Source organism: Stegastes partitus, unplaced genomic scaffold, assembly GCF_000690725.1.
Source record: "Stegastes partitus isolate 25-593 unplaced genomic scaffold, Stegastes_partitus-1.0.2 Scaffold471, whole genome shotgun sequence".
Lineage (NCBI taxonomy): Eukaryota > Metazoa > Chordata > Actinopteri > Pomacentridae > Stegastes > Stegastes partitus.
Window position 1 is genome coordinate 291,212 of NW_007578202.1, and position 16,577 is coordinate 307,788.

General features: G+C 41.5%; 1 protein-coding gene across 1 annotated transcript in view; it reads left to right on the forward strand.

Annotated features, from left to right (window-relative positions):
* Positions 1–10,063: 10,063 nt before the first annotated feature.
* LOC103360892 (VPS10 domain-containing receptor SorCS3-like) overlaps positions 10,064–16,577 on the forward strand; it is a 51,971-nt gene continuing 45,457 nt past the window's right edge. Inside the window, exon 1 of the mRNA XM_008286821.1 lies at positions 10,064–10,747. Within this exon, the coding sequence (XP_008285043.1) occupies positions 10,064–10,747 (684 nt within the window). The remainder of the gene's footprint in view (positions 10,748–16,577) is intronic.

Sequence of the window (16,577 nt, forward strand, 5' to 3'; positions counted from 1 at the left end):
TTTAAATTATCAGTGTTCATGTCTCATGAGGTAACAATCCCAAAAGAATATTATTTTTGCTTTTCAGTTCGAAGGTCATTAGTAATTGTATTTAAATGTTTGCAGCCTGGAAACTAATTATGTCGTTTTTACATATTGGTGCGTTATTGATCTCAGTGTGTCTGCTTGGTGCTGAAGTAATGACACATCGCACACATGCTGGTGAGGGGCCAATAAAATGATGGTGGCTGATGACTTTATTAGCTTTTGCTTTCAACACTGGAGGTCAGATTATACAGTTTTATTGTTTAAGATAATCACATTTGTGCCTTAGTTGTTTTTATTGCTTAAATTAAAGTCCCTCTTTGATCGCTCATATAACCCCTAAAACTCATCTTTGTGCTTCAGAGTTACATATTTAGAGGTTTTTTTTCTTCATTAAAATAGCCCCTTAATGCCTTAAATGTCTTAAGTCCGCTACACACTGTGTGATTTTCGTCTTGCCTCTAAATTGGTGGTCCTACGTCGTATTGCAAGACAGAGTCAAGGACAACCTGCGATAAAATTCTGACATTGTCAGAAATTTGGGGTGATCATCTTACAGTGTGACTGCTGCTGCAACCTATGTCAACTAACTAACCAACAGAAATGCAGTATGAAATGATGTACTGATCAGCGTGACACTAGCTCCTTCTACAAAATTGGCATCCCAAGTTGGTCTCTCTTTCCGAGCCATGACCACGTCCATATTACCCTCCTTGTCCTTTTTTGGGGGATTTCTCTCCAAACACATAAATGCCACAAAGGTGGGGGCTCTGTTCATGCTTTGCTTGTTTCTTTTTTGTGGATGGATGGCGCACGCTTTTATTCTTCTGCATTCACGTCGACTCACGTACATCGTAGGCTGCGATTCAGCTTGTGTTTTCATTGCGCAATCTGCACACTGCAAACTTTATGTCATGGTCAAAGTTTATTAGAATCATGTCATACAGTGTAGCTAGCTGTGAACTTACAAGATTGTTAAAATCACACAGTTTGTAGTCGACCTTAGATGTCACTCTAAACTATTGCATGCAGATCTATTAGGTCCCTGCCTCTCTCTGCACTCCACTATTTTCCACAGCTCAAGCACACCAGCTCACCTACATTCTGTTCAAGCACTATGGAACTAATGTATGCAACACAAAAGCAAGTTGTACAACTGGAGTAATTCAGCTGTACGAGTTTGAACCAGAAACTAATTTTGAAGAATAACGATACAGAAAACTCCACCTCTGCAAGTGGACAAAATAGCTTCCTCAGGTTTGTCACATATGAACCCTTTGCCGTGTAAATCTGTGTTTCTGAGACCCTGCAGTTTTAAGGTGGAAATGCTCAGCCATGACATTGACTGCTTATTTCACTTGTGATATTTCTTCTAAGATGTATTTAAAAAATACATGTTAAAGTAAAAAATAAACCTTCATTTTCACAGTCTCCTACTTCCGTGTCCTTACAGCTAGAAATACACTTTTGAATGCACAGCAGTGGCGGCGGCGGCAGCTTGCAGCAGTCACAATGAATTCCCTTCTGCAAATGCACATTCCACTTGAATTTGCTGGCTGATGCTGCTTTCACAGCTCCACAGTTGCTTCTAGTAACGACTTCAAAGGCCGTCTTCAATCTTTATTGGAAGTTTGTTAAACTTTTTGCATAGCAGAAGCAGTAGCAAATATAGTACTTTAGGTCAAAGTTGGATCAGATTGTCAGTGAACTGTGGTGGATGTTTACAACAGACTGGGCGATAATTTTGCAATTTGGCTAACCTGGGGGTTTGTCTGTCTATGTTTCTTAATGCTTAAGACTTCTTTTTAGTGGCATAGTGTGAGTGAATATAATTTGTCTTTGTGTTTGCCGGAGCTAGAAACTGCCAGCACTTATTGGGACTGTCAGTAAACACCTCCTACCTATTGTAGGCTAGCTGCTTGTGAAACCAATGTCTTGTTTTCTATTTTAGGTTTATTAAATTAATTTGGAGTTATTTAAAAGTATTTTTTTTTAACAGAGCTGTGCTGAGAGAAGAAAGTGAAGCAGTGAATGATTGAACTACTTTTGCCATTTTTTTTTCATTATTTTTGCTGTTAATTGCTTTTCAAATGAGATTTTTTTTCCCTTTAAATGACAGTTATAATTACTGCAAATTGGAATGAGGGATAAAACTTCAAAAATAAGAAAATTATTATTTAACCCACCGTTTGTAGGATTAGGAAATTTCCCACTTTAAATTTTCATGCGGTGGTAGAAAAAATAATAATACAAAATAATGATACACATAATTACCACAGCAGTTGTTGTTATAATGATTATCAGAGCAGTGGTTTGCACTTTTTCCCTCACGACACAAGGTTGTGGATTCAAAGGGAGTCCCGATGCGTTCAAAAGAGGTGAGGGTGTTGTGTTTTGGCCTTCCTGTGCCTGCGTGGGTTTTTCTCCAGTTTCCTCACACAGTTCAAAGACATGCATGCTAGATTATCTGGTGATTCTAAATTGACGGTAGGTGTGAATGTGAGAATTGTCTCTTTGTGTTAAGCACTGCGATGGACTGGCGATCCGTGCAGGGTGTACCCCGCCTCTCGCCCGATATCAGCTGGGATAGACTTGAGCCCCCCACAATAGCCCACAGGATCAAGTGGGTTTAGCTAATGGGTGGATGGATAGTAATAAGACTGCATGCTGCTACCAGGATTGTGTCATTCATCAAGAAAGAAAAACATGCCATTAGAAAGATTTGAAAGCGTTGTTATCACATAAAAATATACACACGGTGGCTTTAACACCGAGTGTGAGTGAATGTTCAATAACATGAGCAGAGCGTAATCCGGGGTTTGCAGAATTGTATTTTATCTGCGCGGGGAATGAGTTGCACTGAGCCACAGAAGATACAGTAGCTTGAGCATGGATATTTGTGAGTGTATTTGTTCTGTTTTCATTTTCATTTGTCCTCTCTTGCATATCTTCACGCTTGTGTGTTTTTGCAAAGCCCTAGCCGGTGTTCGTTTTTTTTTGTGTGTGTGTGTGTACGCGAGATGCACAATATATCTTCATATAGGTCCGTGCATGTATAGTGGCTCTGACAGATCGAAACCAAAATCATTTCTCACATCACGCCATGCTGGGCAGTCTAGATTTTTGATTAACAGCTGTAATCGAACTTGAGCCCTTCTTTCTGAGCCATTTCCCCTTGGCTGTCCAAAAAGAACCATGCTGGATTTCGAGCCGTCTCAGACTTCAAAAGGGGTGAGATGGGAAAGAGGCGAGGAAGTGCAAGTGGAGACACATAGACAGAGAGAGGACGGGGTTGGGTAGGGGGGTGGGAATGTACTTGAAAGGAAGACGGAGAGACCGAGAAAGACGGGGAGACAAAAAGGAGAAATGTGTGTGTGTGTGTGCTTTGTGTATGTGTGGTGGGAGGAAAAAGGGCTGTTGGGTGGTAAGCAATTGCCAGCCAATAAACCCCCCAAAAATAAGGGAGCAGCGAATGCATCACCTTTGGTCGAGTTCTAAAGTGCTCATTTAAAAAATCTCAGAAAAGTTGCTGAGGGTTTTAAGCAGTATTGACTTTTCTTTCAGTCTGTGAGGAAAGCCTAAAGGAAACCCGCTAAAAGTCCAACTTAGCCCACAAAGCTGGTGTGTAAATGTGGGACAAAATCTATAATGGGGAAGACGTTTTTTTTTTTTTTTTTCCTTTGGCTTCTCACTTGTCAGCATAAAATATAACAGGACAGTAAACTGATACAACCATTACTTGTTTATGATACTGAAGAAGGGAAGATGGGAAGGACGTTCTATTTTTTTTTTTTTCATATCAGTTCTCAGTCCAAACACGTAGCGGGTCCTTTTAATTTGCCATGTTATACCTCTATAAATCTGCCCCAACATCATACTAATGCTAACAAGGGAGAGAAGGGATTCGGATGAACTCGGTGTCAAGCTGGTTTTTAGCACTTTTCTAATCTAATATTCCTGTTTTTGTTTGCCATCCAATCACACTGGAACTTAAATAAGAATAGCTCTCGATTTGAAATCTATGCAGGCATATATTACACCCACAGTATGGCCTGACATTCTTATTTGTTAACCTAATGATGTCCTAAAGCCAGAAATCACAAAATCAAGTTTGTGTCCGTATGATGATGTCCTGCCGTAACCTTAACAGAGAAATTAGAAATATAGGCAAATTAAATGAGCTTCAACCTCACTGTATACTGCAGAACGCACTCTCAGATAGAAAAAAAAACTGAACTGCAGCAGAAGAGAAAAGTTTCTTCTCAGTAGTTTGTTCTTAATTTGCCTCTTCACGACTTACTGTAATGCAATTATGCATAATGTGGCTGTCACTGTGTGTGTGGAGGGCTCCTTTATAAATAAGTATATGTACTGTGTGTGTGGGTAGGTAGGTATATAATTAAAGATCTATCTATCTATCTATCTATCTATCCATCTATCCATCTATCCATCTATCCATCTATCTATCTATCTATCCATCTATCCATCTATCTATCTATCTATCTATCTATCTATCCATCTATCCATCTATCCATCTATCCATCTATCTATCCATCTATCCATCTATCCATCTATCTATCTATCTATCCATCTATCCATCTATCCATCTATCTATCTATCTATCTATCTATCTATCTGCTGTTCCATTAATGTAAGTCAAATTGTTGCCATTTTCCTTTTACATACAGATCAGGTGTTTTTTTAAAGTGGGTCAAAGAATCCGGGTTTCATAACAGATGGCGTTCGCTCTCCAGTGGCAATAAACAAACATGTTCATTAAGAACGAACAGACCAGCTTTATAATTGTGTGATTATATTTGCTGGTCATAATTGCCGGGCAGAGTGTAGTGACATACTCGAGCAAAAACAATTCATAAACATTACTAGGAGCCACGTACAAATCTCCTCCAAATTGGTTTAGCAGAGGAAATAATTCATTCATTGATTTTCTCTTGCAGCTTAATCATACTAAGTGTTGAAGGTTGTCAGTCCGACGCATCGCTGACAGACACACAGACGCACACAATCCCGGCTTGGCACTTCAGTTTCAAGCTGGAATTTCGCTCAACTTTTAATAGAAGTTACGTTGAGGAAATATGCAGAGTGAGTACTGTACAGAAACTGTAATAGAGAAAAATGACAACGCTATCCATGGAGGCACCCCTTGTTAAAAGATCATTATCTTGTTTTACAAGGGGGATCTAATTTTTGTAGTTTTTCTCATTAATCCTAATGGTGATAATAACATTATACTTAGTGATATCATAGCTGAGATCTGGCAATGCAATGAAAAGAGGACAAAAAAAAAAAAGAGTAGTCAGATAACGGTGTGTTAGATAAACCTCCAAACTTAATTGTAGGGGAAAACAATGAGGAAACGTGAAATTATTCTCCAAACTCGCCACTGTAAGACCGAATGTTTTTCATGTACAATGAGCAACGCTGTTTTCTAGAAGTCATGTATAATTGGTAATAATGTGTTTTGCCAGTTGCGTGTTTTTTTGGATAACACTTGCTGAATTTTGTTCTCTGTTAATGCCTTTTTCTGGGGCAGTACGCAGCATTGAAGTCACAATGAGGAGGTCAGGGTTGATGGTGGACACACAAAGCTTTGTCACCGAAGACCTTGGCAACAAAAGCACTTTGGTTAGGTAAGACTGTGGTTTTTAATTCATTAATGCGGCACATCACAAAACCACAATCTTCTGCTCATCTTCACACTGTGAAAAAATAATCATGAAATACATTCAGTACGTTAACTGCTAATGTTCTGTTGCAAAGGCGGTGACTGTTTTCTAGCGAGAACAAATAAAACATCTTGCTAGTTAACATTTGTACTCACACACTGAGCATCAATATGTTGCAATTTTGTAGATACATTTATTTATATCGTTTTCTCATTAGGTTATTGGAAAATGGAATTTCAGCGCCATCACATTTCCCTCTAAAGGCATTTTCTGTTGTCAAATTTGTTGTGTGTAAATTGCATTGGTCTACCTTTAAAAAAATGATATAGATAATGCAACTGTTGGCTTACAACCATGATCATCTGATTGCTTGTGCTTTTTTTGCCCCAACTTCACTGTGCTCGTTCTCGTACACAACGTTATCATCACAGATAGACAGCGTGGCCAAACAATGACAATCGAAGCTGCTGTCAACTGGAAATGCCCCTTTGATAATGAATTATATTAATGAATATGGATGAAGAAGCAAAAAAAAAAAGTATAATTGGCCCAGAACATCTAAGACAGCTTCTGCAAACTGAAACATTACAGCTATGTTTGAAAGATGAGCCACAGTTTTGGGAGATCAAGTAAATTTGCACTGATATCCTGACAGGCTTGTCCCTGTGTTCGTCATGTACAGGAAAAGGCTCAAGAACAAAGACATCAAAGCGATAATAGTAATACAGCGATTCGCCAATGAGGAGAGTTGTATTTTCTGTGACAGGGCCAGTTTATTGCAGTGGCAAACTGTCCTAAACTACTACTCCCACTGTGATTTTAAAATGCCTTTCTTTCATCTAGACGATGAAGGAGGTACAAAATAAGTGTTTTGCCATCTGCAATAAAAGAAAGTTTCTCTTTTTAATGGCATGGGTATAGCCGAGTGGGGAGTGCACCTTGCTGTTCATCTCCTGCATGCGAGTGTAAGCTGTCTGGGTGATGGCCATTATGGTTCCTGCTACTGCCTGTGCGTCCGCTCCACCGGGATCACTGAAGTGTTGGAACTAACAAGCTTGGGATGCAGACAGCGGATGCACAAATGGGATTTTGTCCTGAAAGCTTTAGAGTTCCCCCCCTCCTGTCTTCAGTGGAAACAGGAGAGAGGATTGGTAGTGTTTGCAGGGACTGTCTGAGTTATGCACCAACAGAAATGAGATGATTACATCTGATAATCTTGCTAATGATCTACACTGGGGAGGAGTGCACATAAAATTGAATGAGCTACACCGATGTACACAGTTTTTCAGTGCCGTCCTCTCATCTCTCTTTTTATCTTATTCTCTTTCACTCCAGCGCAGATTTATGCAGAATCTGAGATGTTCTCCACCCAGGAAGATATGCAATATTCCTTGTCATAGTTTAAGCACACACAGGATGTGGGGCACAGACGCACACACACAGAGAGACACATTAAAACTCTCCACCCAGATACTCCTTCATAAACACAAATGCTCGTCTCTTCCTTTTTTTCTTTCTTTCTTTCTTTCTGTCTCTCATACACACACGTGAACGTGCACAAAAGAGGCAAACAGCAAATCCGCACAATACACCCGGCCCAAGGTTAGTAGATTAAAAGATGTGCCATTGATGGAAGAGGCTCGTCCTCCCTCCCCGGCCTGTCACAGTGTGTTTGGGAACAACCCACTTCATTTTAGCAGCATAATGGGTAAACAGAGTGTGATCAGTCCAATTACCCCCTCATTGCAGAGGCGTTCTGGCGGGAATGGCCTGTGGAGAGAGTTAGCTGTCTGGCGTGCGACGAAGTTGCAACAGTAGCACCTGCTGCCCAGAGCCCTCACTTGTATGAATCGCAATTTGTTTGCACAGCCGTACCAAAAAAACGGTGACCAAGAAGTGAGCCCTCTGAGGAGGACGGCACCGCTGTGGCTACCCCCTCTGATTGCTGTTTTTCACTGCACTGTCTGCGAATGTGTGCAAGATCAGAAGGTGGTGTTCTCGGCGATGAACTCGTGTCAACGTCAGTCCTTCCACTGGATTGTTTTGCGGTCGGTCTTGCTGTGCAGCTTTCAAGGACTGTGAATTCTCTTATCCCCCGACCGCACCAAGTTTTACAGCTGAGTAGATGCATGATTTTGCCTCCGAGAGTTGAGCCACAGTACAGTAACAAGCTGCAGGCCTACATATGAATTCTGAAAAATGTCAGTGATGTGTTTTTTTTTTTGTATTGTTTGCTGATTTTGTGTTTATAATCAAATGAAGCAGAAGCTCCCCAACTTTTCGACACCCGACCCCGTGACATATGGCTCGCTGTCAAAGTGATCACTATTTCAGCCTGGTATCATGAAAACGCGTGTTCCAGTAACACACCAAGTGACTTCCCGTGGTACCGGAGAGCATTTTTTGCCTTGGGCGTTTAATTGCATGTCATGTAGTCGCAATGAATAACCCCTTTAACCCAGCCTTAACCATCTTGTGCGTCATACTTGGAAATCTTAAAAAGAATCAAAATGACACATGATGCGGCGTGCTGTTTATATGCTTGATATCATGTAATACTGAGCAAACATACAGAATGCAGGTGCAGCAGACTCACAGCTAATATCCATGTGTATGTTTGCAAACTCCTACACTGTTGCAGGCAAGTGCAAACTCATATTTTTTGGAATTTCTACTTTAATTTCAATGTGAAACCAACCTAATGAGATGAGTGGGCACTATGCTTGGAGCATAGCAGTGCATTCAGTGTGTAACTTTGCTTGCATAGTTTTGTTCAAAATTCAACAACTATTTTTTTTGTAACAATTATTGTTAAAATCTGCTATTTATAGATTTATTTTCATTTTTATTGGAAGTCATATCAAAATACAACCTCTGTGTTTCACAACCCCACTCAGGGTTCCCGAGCCCCACTTTGAAAACCACTGAAATAAAGAGTAAAACAGGACAGTTGGCTTTTACAGTCTGTCCCATAACTAACAGTCAGGAGAAGCTTGACATGTTTATGCACTTGTGGAAGTCATTGAGTAACTTCAGGTTCTGGATTGGTTTAGCCTTGACAGCAAGTGGTAATTAATCTCACTTTATCTCAAAATGTAACGTACAGTGACATATCTGGTAACATCCTGCTTCTGTGATGTGTCCGTTGTCCTTGAAGAAGATGGAAATTCATCTCTTTATGATTCTGCCTTGGGCAGCTGCATGGCAGCTGATGGAAATGTATCTAATATATGTTTTAGTTCTGTATTACCAAGTCTCACAATAACTTCTAGAAGTCAAAAAATAAGGCTTTTTAAAGGCTGATATACAATTTCAGCAAGAACTGACAGAGAGCTCTGTCAGCAGGAAGTAGGAATTGCCTCTCAGGATTCATTTAGCTCCACTAATTGAAACTAATACCTTTCAAATAGCATATTGATTTGGAAGAAGTTCAATTTTTCAGATGTGCACTGTAAAAATGAAGGAATAATACAAACCGTGAAGGTGCCAAGATTAAAAGAAAGTTGTTGGAGGCTCGTTTCCTCCGTGGCACCACAAATCATGAACATGATGCCAAACATATCATAGTATGACTTCAAAGGTGCTTTTGTTTCTTGGGCTGTAGTGCAGCAGAAGGCCGGGGGCGCATTGTGTTAGAGGCCTAATTAGAAAAAAAAAAAGAAAAAAAAAACCTCTTATGGGATCACAAGAAATACAGGTAGAAAAGCCCGCTCCTCTGCAACACTGCTGCACCTCCTGGATCTTTATCACTGAGTCCAACTGAATTTCCCCCAAATGTACCCTCGTACGTGAACGCGCCTGTGCACAGTTGACAGGTGAATCCGGTGTTGATTGATGCAAGCAAATGATGTTTTCTTCCCCCCGTCGTTTCAGAGGCAAAAAAAAGATAAATAAATAAAAAAATCTTGCCCACGGTGAACACTGGTTTCCAAAGCGCAAATTACTTTTGCTGTCAGCGGCTCCGACTCTATCAAGCGCTGTCTTGGATAACTTTTACAGGTTTACATAAAGAGTCTAAGGTGTTACTAAATAAAACCTCCCAGACAAAAAAAATAAATTAAACGGTGGGAGAGTTTCAAAACGATTTCAGCATTTTCAAGGCTTTTTTTTTTCAGACGTCCTCATGAACAATGAGCTCTCACCGCTCCTGCAGTCACTCTCCGTCGGCGCGTTTGCCTGATGCGCAGCGCCTCCCCAACTGGTCCCTCACTTTGACAAATTCCTGGACGTGAGCGGGTCTGCTGAATGGCTTCTTGCTCGTAAAGATGATCCCTTGAATATTTTAGAAGTTGAACAGCTCTGCCGCACTGTGTTTCCCCCCCACCGGCAGACTAACAGATTGGAAGAACACAATGGGACTTTGGTCATTTTGGAGTTTTGCTTTTTTGGCTTCCGTGTTGCTTTACCCCTTTCACCCCAAGTTTGTGGCTCAAGCGGAAATAACTTTTCCCAGAACAATGGACAGATTCTATCGCCTGGATCTAACGCCACCGGAGGCACGTGTATCCAGAAAATCTACGGAGATTCAAGTCTCACGCAAAGTCGACGACGGCACGAAAGTTTTAAACGCTTTCGAAAGCGAAGCGGACGGTGCGTTGATGCCAAACAATGCCCAGCAAGAGGGGAGTGAGACTGAGGCACCGATCGGCGTCAAACCAAACTATCACAGTGGTCTCAAAATGCCCGGTAAAAAGTATGGCAACATTTCTGAGGACAAGCAGGGGCGACCGAGCGCGAGTATAATGTTACAAAGCGCATATTCTGTGAGACGAAAGAAGGCAAAAAGGAGTGTGGGTGCAACATACAGCGAAAACGTGGATAGGAGTATAAGTGGAGAAGCGCAGTCCAGAGAGAGGTTTGTGGAGACTGTCCAAGGTGTTTCCAGCTCCAGAGCCGAGTACCGGCGCACTGGGGAGGATGCCAGAGGGTCAAACCCGAGGCAAAGTGAGCCTCACCTGGACACTTCTACTTTTGCTTTGTCGGGAGACTCGGCACACAACCATGCGATGGTGCACTGGTCCGGGCACAACAGCAGCGTGAGTTTCAGTTTTACAAAACCACGTTCCCACATATCACAGAGGTTTTAGAGAACACGATAATGCCCCACACAAGAATCATATTTTAAATATTTCTTTCTGCTTGAAATAGAAATTTGGAACGTTTTTTTCTCTCTCCACGAATCTGTCTCATTTTTACGCACAGCTGTTTCGGTGCGCAGGAGGGGAATTCCTTCCTGCAAATAAATTATTTCAGGCTCCCATAGCCTTGAACTGAACGATGCTTTCACTCTTTTTACATTCATGGTTCTGTTTTCTGTTATTGCCTGCATAGAGATTGTGAGTGTATGCGCATTGCGCGCCTGTGTGCGTAGATGCCTGATAGATATGGATGTGCACTTGCAGGATTCCCTCGTGCCTTTTCAAACTCGAGTAGAATCATTTATTTCAGCAAACTGTTTGTCACCTGAACTTTAAATTAACAGTTAACCCCGCAGGTAAATTTGATGTGGCACTGAGCTGTGGGAAGGTGCAGGCATTTTGGCAGCAATCACAACACATTAATTATTTATGAAATCATCAAGTAATGCCTCTCAGGAAGGTGTAGTAGCTACAATTAAAAGGACTGTGTCCAACCTGGGCCATAATGTGACGCTGATGAGAGACTGTCTGCCCTTTTGGCAAATTAAACAGGCTTTTGTCATTGACATTTAACTCACACTTAGTTGATAGTTGTCCAATTGCCTGGGTGGATAAAATATTCCAGTATGTTTGATGTCTAGATGATTCCAAAGTTCGCACTTCAAAACAGCTTAATGGGAATGTGCATAACTTAAATGGATGACAAGACATTGCAGTAACCATCCAGTCAACCCCCCCCACCACACACACACACAGTCACACACCCTCACAGACAGACACACACACACACACACCCCTGCCACAGCTGTACGCACATCCACACCGTGTGGTTGCACACCATTTTACCGTCACAAAGACAAAGCCATGGAGATTTTATCTCTCACTTTACATATACAGCATGCAAAAGTGTTTGCAAGCGGCAGCATTTATCAGACACAAAGATCTTGAAACTACCAACAGCCTTGTACAAAAGGAACGAGATGCTCTGCATTTTTTCTTCAGGTAATTTAGATCACCTGAGTTTGTTGGCCAGAAAAGGTTTGCAGCAGAAACATTAATCTGAGACCACATCTAAAGATTTCTGTGTCCCAGAAAAACTCCAAATATACATACATTATCCAGAAATGCAGCTATATTTCACTGAGTGAATTATACAATTTAATTTCTAATTGCATTTTCGTGTCTGGTGCATTTGGTGTTTCATGATGTGTGTCATTATGTTAGATGCGTCACAGACTTGGCATGTTGGTGCGTCATTGAGGACCGTCCAGAAACACACCCAATAAAATCTGATTTGTGGGGTGCATTATGAAATATGCTGTTGGTTTGAGATGTCTTCAGCCACGATGGCCTTTTGCTCAGCAGGACACTGTTCACTGGATCCTCACTGATGGGCTTGTCACTGCAGCCAGTCAACATTTGAGATTTATACAGTCTGAACTCCTGTCTGTGGTCCCAAAAGTACGACTGAAACTGCAGAGTGTAAATTGATGGCATTTTATGACTAGATGTTAGAGCTCCGGCTATATTAGATGTAAATGACTGATAATAAATCCAATCTTAAAGGGACATTTGAAGGAAAATTACTTCATTCCTGTGGTCTAGAATAGTTCTATCAAATATTCACTTCAAGACTTTGCCTGTGATCTGGCCAAGATGTAAAATTCCACAGGGAGTAAAATGAGAAAGATGTAGAAGGTGATGGTGAAAGCGCCAGCGGGGAATCTTCAGAGTTCAGATTTGATAAAGAATTTCATCGTATAAAGCCTCAAATCTGTCCACAAATCAGTCTCCCAACTATTATTCGATTTCTGTGATTGTCTGAGACATCAAAGCCTGGAGTCATAGCTCTCTGGTCTCTGACTTTAAGAGAGATAACATTGATTGGACTCGACCATGGGAATAAAACATACCGCACAAATTCCCTTTTAAATTCATGCTTCTTAACTACATGTAGTATTGATTGGCTGTGCATGTCTGGCTTCTTAAATCTGCCCTGAATGTGAATGTGGATGGCGATATAAGGATTCTCGATTTGTAATGATGTGTGCCCTAAATGTGGGGGAAAAAACAGAAAAATAAACTCATTAAAAATACTAATAAATACACTTGGCTCTGGGAGTCCTGTGTGGCAAATCAATATTTCAGACTTTTGCCTCACATGGGTGTTCAAGCTGTGATGTGACAATGTTGGTAATCTTTTCAAACGGCCATTGCAGCACATCCTACACTCAGGGGATGCAGAGCCCCCCCTTTCCACCCCCCTGAAGGCAAAAGTCTTAGTGTGCAAGCCAGCTGGTGATCAGGGAGTTATTGGCAGCCAAATGATTTTAGGCTCCTGATTGACCATTTTTGCAAGCTCCTCGCAGACAGCTGACCAAACTAGGACACTGTGTTGAAGCTGAGGACAGTAATGAGCATCTTTATTGACTCCACATCCCCTGAGCTTCTGCTGCAGAAATGATACTATATGTTGGTGTAAATAATGTCCAAATACCATGAGAGCAAGGGTCTGTCATTTTCATTGGCCTGCTATTGGGTAACATGCTCTAGGAGGGGCCAGACATTGATGTGGCCAGCTGTTCTTTTTGGCTGCCGAGTAAATCTCTTTGAGTTTTTATTTATTTTTTTTGCTATTTCTTCTGAGGTGGCGAAAGTCAAACCAATCTGTCATTTCTGTAGCATTGTCTTTTCTTTTTTTTTTGCTGCGACTGACTGGGAATCAGACAGGCCTCCTGGGCCACGTTGTCCGCATGCTTAATCAGAATGAGGCCGTTATTGTTGCACATAATCTCATCGGTATAAATAGACAATAAAAAAGAGGAAATGGCACGGCCCTGGGGGACACCTGTGTTTAAAACCGGTTCATTAGATAGACAGCCCTTCCATTTAACATGCCAGAGCTGGTTGCACAGAAACTCCTTGATCCATAAAATCAAATGGAACGGGTTCCCAATTCGCAGAGGCGTTTGACCAGAGTTTGGGGCTGTTTCAGAATGATGAAAAAGTGCATTAAAAAGCCGCCGCTGTTGAGGTGTTGGGATACGACAAAAGGAGAAGTTTCAGTGTGTTTTTGTTTCCCACATTCCTCTTTCATATTCTACTCACACAAGTGCCTTTTTCTACGTTTGCAGTCGTGATTTGGGGAATGATCCCTCCAATTAAAAAAAAAAGAGGAAATCACATGATGTTCAGTCAAAGGCGTTGACTGATATGTGACCTTCTAAAGCCTTTTATTAATGCACGTTTTATCATCCACTGGCCCCGGGTTGCTGGCTACAGCGATTTTGATCCATACTGCGTTTGATGAAAATCAAAAGCAGCTCATGTTCCCACATTTGAGTACAAATTATTTCCCTTCTGTTGCACACTTTGTATTAGAATTTTTGATTTTTTTTGCAGCACATCAGCATATGGGGATTTTTAATTTTGTCATTTTTTATTGCTTCCACTGATGGTCAACTGATTGAATCTTACTCAAGATGATTTAAATATGATTTTTAGCCAATTTAGAAGAAGAAAAAAATCAGGATGTGTTTTTTTTTTTCTTCTACCAGCCATTTCCGTCCTCTACCTGCTTGTCCCTCGGGGTGTCAGCACCACACGCCTGTTCATTAATCCAGGCCGTCTGGAGCCTTTAGGGGTGTACTGTCCACTGATGTGATTGTAAGATGGTGATAGAAACTGCAGCAATCCTGTATACTCTGCAAGAGGAGGAAAGTTGAACTCCCACTTGAGCCACAGCCGCTGATTGTGACCACATCACAGAGGGGGTGCACCCTTCGCTGAGTCTGAATCCTTTCTGTGGGTAATGCTGGAGTTACTGTGATGGCTATTGTCATGTGACACAGTTACATGTTAACTCTGGCTGGACTTGTGTTGCTGGCCCAGGACTTTCTGTCTCACTGAAAACTGTTGGATGAACTGTTGTAAGTATGCGTGTTGCTAACAAGAAAAGGCGATCAGATTCAGTTCCAGCTTCCTACCTGTGTATTATAACTGCTGATTAATGGCTATTGCTATGACTGTGATCGTGACGAGGGCTGTAACATTGGCCAAGACAGTGTTTACATTACTGCACAGGACTTGAACGTGCCACTTTGATCAGATATGGAGGCTTCAGGCGTGCAGGTCAGTTAGTTTTGCACATTATAAAAACATTACCTTTCTCATCACAACAGCCAGTGGCTACAACCATAATCATAGCAGCATAGATACCCCAAGCTATGCAATAGTGAGCCAAACATTGTGATCACAGATGAGGCGAAAAGGATTATCCTGCAACAATGGTGCAGGCCAAGGTCCAGGATGTGTTAGGGGGTGAGGAAACAGTTGGTGCTCGTAGTTGTTGGATAGGTATTATGTTGGAAATGGGCAGACTTTAAGGTCTTAGTAATTTTGCAGTAATTGTCCAGGTCAGAACATTTTCGAAATGACAGGGCTCATGGGGTGCTCCTGGTGAACAGTGGCGAGCACCTGCTGACTGCAATCTGACACGAGACAAACCATGTGACTTGATTCAGCTTAAACCTTAAGGTAAAAAAAAAAAAAAAAAATCTGCAGCTGCTGTTTTGCTTGTGCAACTTTAGAGGATTTGTGGAGTCAGTGTTAGGCAGGTTTGGTCATAATGTTAAACTAATTAGTGTATACACCCGTCAGCTACAACGGTTTATTTCAATCTGGCGTATTTCTTGTAAATGTAGCTGTCACGACATTGTGGGCCATTTTGACTTTGCACGCTGTGCTTCCATTGTGGAGATTTAAACCGAGGACAGAGGAAACCGAGGAGAACCGAGGAGCTGCACAAAACAACATGTGAATAGTGTTTAACGAGGCCGTTTATTCATCATATCCTATTCATATGTGCACTCTGGTTTGTTTACATTTGAGGCGGAATTTCTGGAAACAAAGAAGTTAAATGCAGCGACAGATTACCTCGTGGACCATCGTGAGGACAACAGTGGGTCATTTCAGTTTGATGACTGGCCGTATTTATTGGAAAACACAGAGGATGTCCACAGATGAGGAGCTAGATCAAATGGACGATACCACAGGACATCCTGAAAGGCAGTGTACCTCAGGAAACTGGTGGTGTTACTGCACTCAGTGCTCTGCTACAGACTGAGGAAGAAAGCTGTTACCACAGAGAGTGGGACCTGTTGATGCCTGACTTGGAAAATCTCCTTGTGTCCATGGATGAGAGTATTTCCAGCTGTGAAGCTACAGCTAATGAATCTGCGGCTTTGAACAAAAAATTGCCGTCCTGGAGATGGTGTTCCCCCGCAAAATCAACAGGAAGAAAAGAAGGAGATTAGCCAGCCTGAATGCTCAGCTCTCTGCATGCACTGAAAAATATGTGAGTGATTAGGTCAGCCGGCAAGTATGTTGAATGGAGATCCCCATAATGCAAAATGAATGTTCCAGGCAGCTAATTTCTATGTTTGTGTTCGGTCAGAGTCAAAAACAAAGATTTAAAATGATTTATGTAAAAAAATCTGCTATTTTTGTTCGGCTGCAGGGGCTCATGCTAATGGCCCTGATGAAAGTCACACTGTTTTGTGTGACTCCTCATTTGCCTGAATCTGTACAACAGAGGTGCAAAGTTAGCAAGACCCCAGAGCCACAACAGCCGCATTAATGGGAAATGCATCAGGATGAAATATACAGGATTTTTACTTTAAAAGCGCTGACAGGTTAAGTGAATAACACTGATTATCTTGTTATTATG